Source organism: Trichomycterus rosablanca, chromosome 25, assembly GCF_030014385.1.
Source record: "Trichomycterus rosablanca isolate fTriRos1 chromosome 25, fTriRos1.hap1, whole genome shotgun sequence".
NCBI classification, from domain to species: domain Eukaryota; kingdom Metazoa; phylum Chordata; class Actinopteri; order Siluriformes; family Trichomycteridae; genus Trichomycterus; species Trichomycterus rosablanca.
Genome location: NC_086012.1, coordinates 7439073 through 7453185, shown reverse-complemented (window position 1 = coordinate 7453185; position 14113 = coordinate 7439073). Strand labels below are relative to the sequence as shown.

Below are 14113 nucleotides of genomic sequence, written 5' to 3'. Positions count from 1 at the left end.
AATGTAGAAGAGAGATAATGAGATGAGCGCAGTCTTAATCCGACAAGATGAGCTTGAGATGACTGGCACAAATTCCTGAGTTTGTGCATTAATTTGTTACACATTGATTTTTCATGGTCAAAACTGGGTCTTTTCTTTTTTTTTTAATTTTGTTTATGCATTTTCTCCCCTTTTTCTCCCTTTAATCGCATCCAATTGCTCGATTGCGTCATTCTTCCTCTTCACCAATGCCGATCCTTGCTCTGATCGAGGAGAACGAAGCTAAGTCCGCCTGGGTTTTCTCCGGGTGCTCCGGTTTCCTCCCACAGTCCAAAGACTAAATAGGAAATACTAAATTGTCCAAGATTGTGTTCGATATAACCTGATGAGTTGATGTTAAAATCCTAATACACAAACAACAAACCAGCACCCTGACCGCAACAGCTAAGCTACTTCACCAACAATACAAGGGAACCTGACTATTTGGAGTGTACACATTCCCAAAGAAGTTCAATAGGATTAAGTTCAGGGATTAGGGTAGGCCACTGTTCCTGATCAAACGTCAAACCACGTCTTTGTGGACTTTCCAACTTTGTGTGCAGGGCCACAGTCAGTTTAAAGCAAATCATGTATTTTTGCTAATTACAACTTTTAGATTAAATTAATTTTGTGTATGTATGATGTGTGTAAATCTTATTCATTCAAATAATTATCTAGACCACCCAAGTTGGATGGGTCCCTGCTGAGTCTCGTTCCTTTCAAGGTTTCTTCCTGTAGTTCTAGGGGAGTTTTTCCTTGCCACTCTTACCCTTGGCTTGCTCAACAGAGGTTTTTGGTCTGTTGGTCCTGGATTCTGTAAAGCTGCTATGTTGTCAAGTCAAGTCAAATGTATTTGTATAGCGCTGTTTACAATGGACATTCTGTCAGCAACTTTACAGCATCCAGGACCAACAGACCAAAAACCCCTGTTGAGCAAGCCAGACAGTGGCAAGGAAAAACTTCCTCAGAAATACAGGAAGAAACCTTTGAGAGGAACCAGACTCAGCAGGGACCTTCATTCTCTTTGGATGGCCAGGAGAATAATCCACCCTGCCTACTGTATATTGTAAAAAGCACTATACAAATACATTTTATCTTTAGGAGTGGTGTCCACATACTTATATATCTATGTAGTAGTGTTCCTTTAAACTCAGTCTGTTCCTTTGCCCTTCTCACACTCATTACCTCTATATAGAAACATTCTGTGGCCAGGAATTTTCCTACTTGTAATTCCATCATATATTTGTGTGTGACAGCAGGGTAAACAGGATTGGAACTTGCTGTGGGGTTGGGAAATACCATCCCGTTTTGGAACGGGGAAGTCCCAGTAGCCCTCCAGATGCACCCCGTGGTGGGTGGAGGGGGGAGTGAAATAAAGCGACTTACACAAGTGACCTGATACAATTTAAGCAACTGAGGGTTACGGGCCTTGCTCAGGGGGCCAACAGTGGCCTCTGGGTGGTGGTTGGGCTTAAATCAGCAACCTTCTGATTACTAATCCAGTACCTGCACATTGTAAAACTTACATTTATTTATTTAAGGAAGACTCCAATCCTTCACCCATATTACCCTTTAAAAACCCTTTTATCTGTCCCCATAATAAATGACTGCACTACATACAGCAGTGTTGCCTGCAGCTGCACTATATAACTAAAAGTACATGAACATCTGGTTTTTCACAAAATAAATTGCTGGGTCTGTTGAAACATGTGCCCATTTAGTCCAAAGAGCATTAGCGAGGTCAGGCATTGATGTTGGACAAGAGGGCAGTCAACATTCCTATTGATCCCAAAGCTGTTCATTGGGGTTAAGGTCGGAGTCAGAGTGTTAAGGCCACTGGACCTCTTCAATAACAGACTCAGACTATATATACTGTATTTGGACCTTGGTTTGTACACAGGGGTACAGTGAAACTCATCTGAATGGTAGCCTGATACTTTGTCATCTAGTGTAAATGCTTTTTATTTTTGGTGTATACCAAATAGTATGTTAGATTATTGCACATAACTACAACCCCAAATCAGAAAAAGTTGGGACAGCATGGAAAATGCAAATAATAAAGAAACACAGAGTTTCTTACATTTACTTTGACTTTTATTTGATTGCAGACAGGATGAACCTGAGATATTTCATGTTTTGTCTGCTCAACTTCATTTCATTTATTAATAAACATCCATTCCTCCCATTTCAGGCCTGCAACACATCCCAAAAAAAAGTTGGGACGGTAAAGCATTTACCACTTTGTAATGTTGCCATTCCTTTTCACCACACTTAAAAGACGTTTTGGCACCGAAGATACCAAGCGATTTAGTGTTTCAGCTTTTATTTTGTCCCGTTCTTCCTGCAAACACGTCTTAAGATGTGCAACAGTACGGGGTCATCGTTGTCACATTTTTCCTTTCAAAATTCTCTATTTGGGACAGGTCAGGACTGCAGGCAGGCCAGTCCAGTACCCGTACCCTCTTATTCCGCAGCCATGCCTTTGTAATGTGTGCAGCATGCGGTTTTGCATTGTCTTGTTGGAAAATGCATTGACAATCCTGGAAAAGATGACGTCTTGAAGGCAGCACATGTTGATCTCAATGTACTTAATATCTGCATTAATGCTGCCATCACAGAAGTGTAAACTACCTTTGACAAGGTCCATCTCGGATGCCTCCAAGCCTAGAAAACTTAATGCCGCTTCTGAACATGGTTAACATAAGGCTTCTTTTTTTGCACAGTAAAGTTTTAAGTATTATTTGTGAATGTAACTCCATATTGTAGTGCTTGACAAAGGTTTGACAAAATAACCCTATGGCATCATAATAACCCTATACATCAGCTACTGATGAGTGGCGGTTCTTGATGCAGTGCCGTCGGAGGGATCGGAAATCACGGGTGTTCAGCTTAGGCTTGAGCCCTTGCCTATTACTCACTGAAATTCTTCCAGATTATATGAATGATATGCACTGGAGAGGGAGAAATATGCAAAATCCCTGCTCAATTAAACACTTTGCTCAATTAAAAATGGTAAAAAGTTAATTTTCATATACATTTCTACGTATAATGTCCTGGGGATGGAAATGGCACCGATGTGGCGGAATGGCTTTCCCAAACCATGACAACAAAATTAAAGCTGGAACAGTACTTTTTAATGAATATAACTAAAAGCACACGTATGAAGACAGACAGAACAAAAACTGAACAACAAAGACCATATCTGATCCTTCATTAATTAAAAAAAGAAAAATTAACTTTTCAATGATCCTGCCATAGATGTGAACCAGTGTGTTGACATGGCATTAAACCAATAAACAAATAAACAAACAAACAACTTGTTAGCTTAACTTCAACAGGAGTATCTAGAATAATGGCTTTCCGATAATGGATCTTCCTAACTGCACGGTATAATTTCTCTCACACACACTCATTGACCCACATACCCAGAGCCTCTGGCAACTAGGTGTCTGACCACTACTTATCTCACCTGGGATTTACACGCACAGTGACCCATTTTCCCCTGTTTACAATACCAGTGTATTACAACATCAGCCTGCCAGGGATCTCACACATGCTCTGTCTATTTAAATACCTTAGCAGTATAATAAAGTGCATAGTATAGGTAGATGAAAATTTTTTAAATTAAGGAGTTGCAATATAGTACGTTTTAAATAAAATAAAACTCTTAAGATCTCTGGAGAAGTCTGGAAGCATGGTTTTACTGGGAACAAGCTTAAACCTGGACCCGTCTGAGCACAGCACACATGTCCACTGTCTTTCAGTCCATCTGAGATGAGCTCAGGCCCAGAAAAATCTTTTTCTCCCTTTTTAGCGCGTCCAATTGCCTGATTGCGTCATGCTTCCTCTCCACCAATGCCGATCCCTGCTCTGATTGAGGAGAACCAAGCTAACCCACGCCCCCTCCAACACGTGGGCAGCATGTCGTATGCATTTTATCACCTACACTTTGACGAGTGCAGTGCAGCCCAGCGTTGTGTATGGGGAGACACACCCTGAGAGCACTCTTTTCTCATCTCTGTGCAGGCGCCATCAATCAGCCAATCGTTGTTCATGTGGCCGCTCAGCCTTAGACAGCAGGCACAGCTGAGGTTCGATACGATGTATTCGAGATCCAGCTCTGGTTCCAGCGTGTGTTTTTACCACTGCGCCACCTGAGCGGCCTGATGTGCAATAGAGTTTTAAGATGCATTTCTTAATGCAGTGGTGGTCTGTGAACTGACAACAGGTTTCCAACAACATACTTATCATCCTAGCGTAATTTTTTATGTTGTGTTGTAAAGGGCATGTAGCTCCATGATAGAGTGCATTCTTTGCATGTATGTGGTCCAGGATTCAATCCCCTGCATTTCCACCTTGTTGTGGAAGCACTTCTGTAAATCGCTACATTTTCTGCTAAATGCTGAAAATGTAAAGCAAGGCCACTAAGTGGTAAATCACGACTCATTTTTGGTAGATCATCCTTTTATACTCTTGATACCCTTACCTGCTACCAGTTCACCTGTTACCACCTATCGTGGAATGTTTCAAAAAGCATAACTTGAATATTCTATAACCTTTTATTCTTATTTATTACTGATGTCCTGACATTTCTGAGCGTGTTAGAGGCCTCCAGTTCAAAACTGTTTATCTTTATAAAGTACAATCAAGTTGGTCTTTTTTTTGTATTTTTGTCAGTTAAATATTTAAGAATTAACAAGTTTACTTTTACTTTAAATTGTCTACACTTGTTTTTTGCTACACCTGCATGATCTAAGGTGAATTATGTGTAAGTGGGACTGAAGTAGGGTGTCTTATGCAAATTATTTGTAAATGAAAGTCTGTAAATGTAAATGTGTTTGATCAAGTTTGATGCTGTATGACAGTTTTATACATCAAACACAGAACCTAATATGCTGAATAATGGCCTGCCAAGAAACTTGCACATCCGTCTGTTTAAATACCTTAGCAGTATAATGAAGTGCATAGTGTAAATAGATGATTATTTAAAATAAAGGAGTTGCCACTAACGACTATTTTTCTGTCGATTAATCTATAGACTATTTTATTGATTAGTCGATTAATCTAAATGATTAATTTCCCTCCAAAAAATTTAATTCAGAATCTCATTTAAGCTTCTTTTATTTTAACAACAACCTGTATGGCATAATAATATGCCACAAAACTAAATGTAAACAGGGTTTATGTCCATATTATCAAATTGCTCCATATTAAACAAAGTGCAACATGTGTTTATGGCATTCCGTACACAAAGCAATGTGCTTAAACTTATAGCAGAAATAAAATAGTTAGAGGTGGGCAAGTGTTATTAAGTCCAACATACAGTAACGACAGAATGAGCCCAGATTCTAACCTACACATTCACTCAAAACTTACTTCACATTCTAAGTGATGGAAACAAAGTGGTAAGTGTTAGGGCGCGTTCACATGAGAAGCTTTTTGCGCTTTGAGTGCCGCAGCAACCTCAAACATCACGAGCCCAATGCAGCAAAGTGCGCGGCGGTCTAACTGAACTCGCTAAGGAATACGGTATTCCAAGATCTTGCGATTAAGAAGCTTAATGAAACAATATAGAAGTACAACATGGCGCTAGTGCTGCTGTGGTACCATCAAAGCTTTGCACAGTGTACAAACCACATTTTTGTTTTGTGCCAGTTGTAAGTATTCCCAAACTTCTGTTGATTTGGGTCTTGGAAAACTTTTAGCTTTTATTTGAAAGCTCTCTACAATCGGCCTCTGACCGCTGCAGATGGCATTTTTTAAAACTGCGCTTAATGCCGCCAACCAATGACTGGACCAAATATGACTTAGGTCATGCACGCAGCAAGTAGTGCTGAGGGAATCATATGAATGGAAACACTGTAGAAATTAAAAAGGATCATTTATAAACATAGTTTTAAAAACGATGCATCGACTTAAAATATTGTCATCGACTAGGTCGACCAATTGCAGCAGCCCTAGTTTTATATAAATACTCTGAAGGACTTAGAAGAACTGAAAACAAAAAAAAGCTGAAACAACATTTGAATAAACAATAAATCTAAATGAAACAATTAATTATTCATTCATCAGTGTTTTCATACCCAAAACGCAGAGCACACAAAACCATCCAAACGTTCACTTTCACATATCATACGCACACCAGTGCTGGCAGCAAGTGTGTGATTGTATATTTATTCATGCAAAGCATGTGTTAATGTGGGTGGTCATTATGTAAAGGATTATTTTATTAATAAAGATGACTCCTGCAGACCCTCTGTGCATGTGTGTGGGCATGAGTGTGCATCTCGTTTCATGCTCTGTAGCTGTTTTGCTGTCAGTGGTTCAACCATAATGATATGAAAACACTTGAATGATTAATTCATTCAAATATTTCAACATTTTATTTAGTCTATTTAGACAGCTGCATGTTTTCTTGGTTACGTCTCTACAAGCAATGCATACCTGGATTTATTGTACCTGGCAGTTTATCCCATTATTCATGGCAGATTGTCTTAAGCTCCGTTAGACTGCATGGCATCTCTGACCTTCCAACTTTTAGTCACCCACAGATGTTTGAAGGAATTTGGTCTTTGACAGGGCCGCTTAAGGAGTCTCTGAGATACACAAGTATGATTATTTACGGCACGGTGGCTAAGTGGGTAGCACTGTCACCTCACAGCAAGAAGGTCCTGGGTTTGATCCCCAGGTGGGGCAGTCCGAGTCCTTTCTATGTGGAGTTACTAGCTCTAAACTGCCCCAGTCCCAACTGTTTGGAATGTGTTGCAGGCCTGAAATGCAGATGTATATGCCGTCTGCAATAAAAAGTGATCACAAAGTCTATAGCATATATACAATTTATCCAATTATTAGCTATGGATGTGGCTAAACAACTAAACTCAGTAATCAGGAGAAGCTTCCACACTTTTTGGGCCATATACTGTATGTTACAGATGACTCTGCCAAGGCCTCAGTAAAGCAACTGGAAATTCTACATTTCAGTGAGCCTCGGTGATTAATTGGCACTCAGGAGTGAAGCTAATGTTACATTGATGAAAATAATGGCTGGTAAAAGTCAAGGGCTGTTCTGTGCTCCCTCATTCATCCGTAATTACAGGATTGAGAATAAAATCACTTCCCTAAAGCATTATTAGTGTAAATGTGAGTGTATTACAGTTGGGGTTAATAAATAACAAGTGGAAAGTTTGTGAGCGCCTACAAAGTTTTGTGTTGGTCTGTATTTCCATGCTTGCTGGGACTAAATGCATCCATCACCGCTTCATGGAGTTCTTTTTTCTTCTTGTTGTTTGTTGAGCGTACATGGTTGACTTTAAAATGTGTTAAAAACGGCTATTTTATTAATCACTGTAATTTATTCATTCATCTTCGGCCTTTTATTCAATCCAGTGGTGTTAAATGGGTTTAAAGTCAGGGGTTAGAACAGGCCATTGGTGTTTCTCTACACCACAATTGTAAAGCCATGAGCCATGTTTCTACACTCACTGTGTAAGCTCCACTTACCATATAGAAGCACTTTGTAGTTCTACAATTACTGACTGTAGTCCATCTGTTTCTCTGCATGCTTTGTTAGTCCTTTTTCATGCTGTTCTTTAATGGTCAGGACCCCCTAGGACCACTACAGAGCAGGTATTATTTGGGTGGTGGATCATTCTGAGCACTGCAGTGACACTTACATGGTGGTGGTGTGTTAGTGTGTGTTGTGCTGGTATGAGTGGATCAGACACAGCAATGCTGATAGAGTTTTTAAACACCTCACTGTCACTGCTGGACTGAGAATAGTCCACCAACCAAAAACATCCAGCCAACAGCACCCCGTGGGCAGCGTCCTGTGACCACTGATGAAGATCTAGAAGATGACCAACTCAAACAGCAGCAATAGATGAGCGATCGTCTCTGACTTTACATCTACAAGGTGGACCAACTAGGTAGGAGTGTCTAATAGAGTGGACATGGTATTTAAAAACTCCAGCAGCGCTGCTGTGTCTGATCCACTCATACCAGCACAACACACACTAACACACCACCACCATGTCAGTGTCATTGCAGTGCTGAGAATGATCCACCACCTAAATAATACCTGCTTTGTGGTGGTCCTGTGGTGGTCCTGACCATTGAAGAACAGGGTGAAAACAGGCTAAAAGGTATGTAGAGAAACAGATGGACTACAGTCAGTAACTGTAGAACTACAAAATGCTTCTATATGGTAAGTGGAGCTGATAAAATGGACAGATTGCACTAATGTAATGTTAATAAAAAAGTATTGTTGCATACCTTCTTTTTTCTCTGTAGGACAAATTTGAGAGTAAAATTACTTTCCTAATGCATTGTTAGTGTAGAATGCAAATGTTTAAAAGACTATTAGTGCAGAGTGCGATTTGGAGGGTGGGGTAAACCTAAGTAAGTAAGTAGCTGTTTAGCTTGTTTAATACACTTAATTATATTCTAATGCTAACATCAGCTAGTTTCTAAGTTTTGTCTAAAGTTACAGTTTAGCTAACTAACCCCCCCCCCCCCCCCCCCCCCCCCCCCCCCACACACACACACACACACACACACACACACACCACCACCTCTTTTAGTGGGTCCAAGCATTAATTAGTTAATTTGTATCCCCCAACCCCCCTATAGTTTAAACCATGTATGTGTGGGTCTATTTTTGTGGTTTAAGTAAGTAATTTGGGCAAGTTAGTAAACTATTACAATAGTGTTTTACTATGGAAGGATTAACCCTGTATTTAACTCCTGTTTTTATCCTGGTTTATTATACTTAAAAAACAAATTTAATGTTATTACCCGTTACTTTTGTGAATTTTGATTTACTTAACAGCTATCTTACAGGCCCTGCTAAAAATTCATTGATTTTTTTATGTATTCATTTGTCTTCGGAAACCATTGATGGGGCATCACATTCACTCGTTCATTTACCTTCATAACTAGGGATCACTTAATATAGTCAATCTAGTGGCCAGTACCTTGGAAACTGCCAAAAAACTACCAGATCCACAAAGGCTCTAACCAGCTAGCAAGGATCAAACCTACTGGTTGCATCCCTGTGGTACATGTATACTATCTGTTACTCTGCAGAAATATACACAGATGAGGCATTACATTATGACCACCTTCCTAATATTGTGTTAGTCCCCCTTTTGCTGCCAAAACCGCCCTGCAACTGTGATGCACTGTGTATTCTGACACCTTTCTATCAGAACCAGCATTAACTTCTTTAGCAATTTGAGCTACAGTAGCTCGTCTGTTGGATCGTGCATCAATGAGCCTTGGCCGCCCATGACCCTGTCACCGGTTTACCACTGTTCCTTCCTTGGACCACTTTTGATAGATACTGACCACTGCAGACCAGGAACACCCCACAAGAGCTGCAGTTTTGGGGATGCTCTGACCCAGTCGTCTAGCCATCACAACTTGGCCCCTGTCAAACTCGCTTAAATAAAAAGTTCACTTGCTGCCTAATATATCCCACCTACTAACAGGTGCCGTGATGAAGAGATAATCAGTGTTATTCACTTCACCTTCATGAAGTCATAATGTTATGCCTGGTTGGTATAACTTATAACATGTTTAAAACAGATTTTCTTTCTTATTCAACAAAAGCGTTAGCGTTATTCAATCAAATGGCTTTTGCCAGCGTTATTCAACAAAAGTTAAAACAGAAACTTTTTATCTTTCAGGGTGCATTTTTCCTTTAATTCTTCCAATCTAGTCATGAAGTGTCTGCATGAGTGATGGGTGATTTACAGGCATGGCAAAAAGGACACACGTGTGGGGTAGTTGAAGCAGCTGAGGAGAGCCGCAGGCTTGCATTTGTGCCCTTTGCCTTCTTGACAATAGTAGAGGTTTCCATTCAACAGTGGTATACAGCTTTTCCCTGCACAGACTGAGATCTCTCCAGATTCCCTGAATTATTTCACAATATTATGAACAGTAGACAGTGAAAGAATAAATTACTTGCAGTCTCTCTTGAAGTTTGGCACAAAGTGGTAAACCACGACCCATCATTACTTGAAAAGATGGATCCCAGACTTTTGGGACAGTGGTAGCCTAAATTTCATTGTACTATTGTAATATTTCCTGTGGGTGAAGTTAGGTTTATGTTTTACAGGAAGGCTGAAATCAAGCATGACTGTGTTATAGCTACATTGGCTTACCAATTAATTTTGATTTACTGGCAAACCAATTACATTTTTCACAGGTGTGATAAGGGTGTTGGATGAATTTCTTTTACATTCTTCTACAAAATGCATTATCATTGTGTAATATGCTTTATTTCAGGATCTTAAACTCCGTATTGAATGCTTTTACACTTTTAAATAATAGAAACGTTTGAGGTGGGTGTGTTTTGTATTTGTGAGTTGTGAATACATCAACCTTGAGGATGATATTTTTGGTCCATTATATCTCTTAAAAATCATTAATCACAGCACAGCAACGTTCCTGATTGTTAATTACACCATGGCTTGTGGGGCTTTTTTTTTCCTGACAGTCTTTTTAATAGCAGGCCTGTTGATTTTACAGCAGAGACTCCCAGAGCAATCACCATTTGGCCTACATACTGTACAGTCAAGGAAATGGTTTGACAAAAAAAATAACTTATACAATTCATCGGGGGACATGTATTGTTTCTTATGTTTGCTTCTTTAGCTTTGTGTTTTCGGTTATCTGCATCTAATTTATAATAGCATATGCCTATGTGCCCCAACATTAAAACCACTAATAGGAGGAAACAAACTCATAACATTGGCACCTGTCAAGGGGGCAGCAAGTGAACAGTCGGTTTTTGAAATTGATGTGTTGGAAACACAAAAGTGAGCAACAGTATGAATCTGAGTGACTTTGACAAGGTCAGATTAGTGATGGCTAGATGACTGGCCATAGCAATGGCCACCAGCATGGTGGTGGTGATTTAGTGTGTGTTGTGCTGGTATGAGTGGATCAGACACAGCAGCACTGCTGGAGTTTCATCACTGTCACTGCTGGACTGAGAATAGTCCACCAAACAAATATATATCCAGCCAACAGCGCACTGTGGGCAGCGTCCTGTGACCACTGATGAAGGTCTAGAATATGCCCAACTTGAACAGCAGCAATAGATGAGCGATCGTCTCTGACTTTACATCTACAAGGTGGACCAACTAGGTAGGAGTGTCTAATAGAGTGGACAGTGAGTGGACATGGGGTTTAAAACTACAGCAGCGCTGCTGTGTCTGATCCACTCATACCAGCACAACACACACTAACACACCACCACCATGTCAGTGTCACTGCAGTGCTGAGTGATCCACCACCCAAATAATACCTGCTCTGTGGGGGTCCTGACCATTGAAGAACAGCATGAGCCATCCAGTTAGTCAACCAGCAACTCTAGCGAGTCGCTGAGAGACCTTGCACCCAGTATTCCAGGTTCAAGCCTCAGACCCTCTTCAAAAAGTTACTACGGGCAGCATGGTGGCTAAGTGGGTAGCACTGTCGCCTCACAGCATGAAGGTCCTGGGTTCGATCCCCAGATGGGGCAGTCCGGGTTCTTTCTGTGTGGAGTTTGCATGTTCTCCCCGTGTCCGCGTGGGTTTCCTCTGGGTGCTACGGTTTCCTCCCACAGTCCAAAGACATGCAAGTGAGGTGAATTGGAGATACAAAATTGTCCATGACTGTGTTTGATATAATCTTGTGAACTGATGGACCTTGTGTAATGAGTAACTACAGTTCCTGTCATAAATGTAACCAAAGTGTAAAACATGACGTTAAAATCCTAATAAACAAACAAACATCAATAAGTAACTACAGATAATTAAATGTTACATCTTTTTATCTTATGTTTATTTACAGATCAGTCGTGTCCTGAAGCCCGGAGGTCGTTTTGTGTCGTTGACCTTTGCGCAGCCACATTTCCGCAAGAGACTGTACGCTTGCACAGAATACGACTGGTCCATCAACCACTACCACTACGGAGACGGCTTCCATTATTACTTCTACGTTCTTACCAAAGGGGAAAAACTTAGTCCAGAGGACACAGCACTGGAAAGGAAAGTGCACTTACAAGCAGATCCCGAACCCACTGCTGTTACATTTCAGGAAGTCGAAAATGAGGACTTTATTAATAATATTAACCTGTAAAGACTGCTGTTGTTTAAAGAAGCATAAAATATTTCTAATGCTGGTGTGAGTCTTACATTATTTTATTCTTTTTTTATGGAAAATTGCTGGGAAACCTTCAGTCCTGCTGTTCATGAAGATGTTACTTTGACAAATACTACCTAATAATACCTAAACAAAGGGTTCAGGGTGTTGACCTGGCCTCCACATTTCTCAGATCTTAACTGGTCAGTTATCTGGGAGATGTGCTGGACAAGTCCAACAAGTCCAATTCATTAAGGCCCCACCTCCCAACTTACTGGACTGGAATTTGTCAGACAAATACAGTATATCTAGAACCAGTTCATTCAATCATAGTCTGTTTTACCACTGCTTTATCGTGGTCTCGGTCATGGTGGGTCAGATTCATCGGGCGAAAGGCAGGAAACCATCACTGGGTGAACACATATTCACTCTTGAGGCAATTTTAGTAGCTCCAGTTGGATACGTACACAGAGAGAACATGCAAACTCCAAGAGCATGGGGTTCGAACCTAAGCTCTTATTGTTATGATGCAACATAATGCTTGTGTTAGTCTTACATTTTTTACATTTTTCTAATTTTTTAATAGTAATACATAAACATTTACCAAAAGAACCATTTATATTCAGTAACCCCTTCAACCTGGTCAGGGTCATGGTTGGTCTGAATCATAAGGGGCAAGAAGGTAAAACATACCAGACAGTGCAAGAGCCTAAACCATTGCAGGGTACAAAATACTAACCAATCTACTCACTCATTTCCACCTAGAGGTAATTTAAAATAGTGGATCTATCCTCTGACATGTTTTGGGAGATAGGAGAAAGCAAGTGGAAGAAGGGTTACACTTTGAGCCCAAGAAAACCACGCCCATAGTGAAATATGGAGTTAGAAGTATCATGCTGATTCTCTGCAAAGAATCACTACATGTCATTAAGGAAACCATGAACTGAATCTTACTGAAAATTTTAATTGGACATCTTCAAACATCAAGCCAAAACAACATACTTGTATGTCTAAAAATGAATCTTAAACCAGAATGCTCCAAAAATATAATTATTTTTTACTTTTTTTTATTTATTTTCCAACAATGGCTTTTAGAAACCCCATTTCTGGAAAAGTTGGACAGAATCTGTGATTTGTTACATCTCTTCAACATCTATTCAACTGTCAAACAAACAAAGTTATGTTTATGACAAAGACATACAGTAGGTCTTACTGTAAAATCATCTTCCATAACAAACTCATTTGAAGTTGTTATCTCTGACATAGCCAATAAATGTTCATCTGATAAAACTAGTATGTTTAAGCTGGTTACTGTTTATCGACCCCCTGGTCCTTACTCAGAATTTCTTCACGAATTTGCCGATTTTCTTTCTAAATTAGTCTTATCAACTAAAAAAGCTTTAATTGTTGGTGACTTTAATATTCATTATGAGGATGAGTGTAATCCACTCAAAATTGGGTTTGACTCTATTTTAGAATCTTTAGGCATTACCCAAAATGTAACGGGACCCACTCACCGCTGTAAACATACCTTAGATTTAATACTTACTTATGGTTTGAACATAGACAACCTGGTAATCACTCCCTACTAATATACAGTGGGGTCAAAAAGTATTTAGTCAGCCACTGATTGTGCAGGTTCTCCTACTTAGAAAGATGAGAGAGGTCTGTAATTTTCATCATAGGTACACTTCAACTATGAGAGACAAAATGAGAAAAAAGATGGTGGAAAATAAGTATTTGGTCAATAACAAACAAGCAAGATTTCTGCTCTCACAGACCTGTAACTTCTTCATTAAGAAGCTCTTCTGTCCTCCACTCGTTACCTGTATTAATGGCACCTGTTTGACCTTGTTATCTGTATAAAAGACACCTGTCCACGGCCTCAAACAGTCAAACTCCAAACTCAACCATGGCCAAGACCAAAGAGCTGTCAAAGGACACCAGGAAGAAAACTGTAGACCTG

At 39.9% G+C, this 14113-nt stretch overlaps 1 protein-coding gene across 2 annotated transcripts in view; it reads left to right on the top strand.

Moving 5' to 3' along the window:
• Nucleotides 1–12178, top strand: part of ece2a (endothelin converting enzyme 2a) — a 75481-nt gene extending 63303 nt beyond the window's left edge. For both annotated transcript variants that reach the window (XM_062987963.1, XM_062987962.1), the window contains exon 3: nt 11857–12178. In XM_062987963.1, the coding sequence (XP_062844033.1) occupies nt 11857–12144 (288 nt within the window). In that variant the 3' untranslated portion in view covers nt 12145–12178. The remainder of the gene's footprint in view (nt 1–11856) is intronic.
• Nucleotides 12179–14113: the final 1935 nt, after the last annotated feature.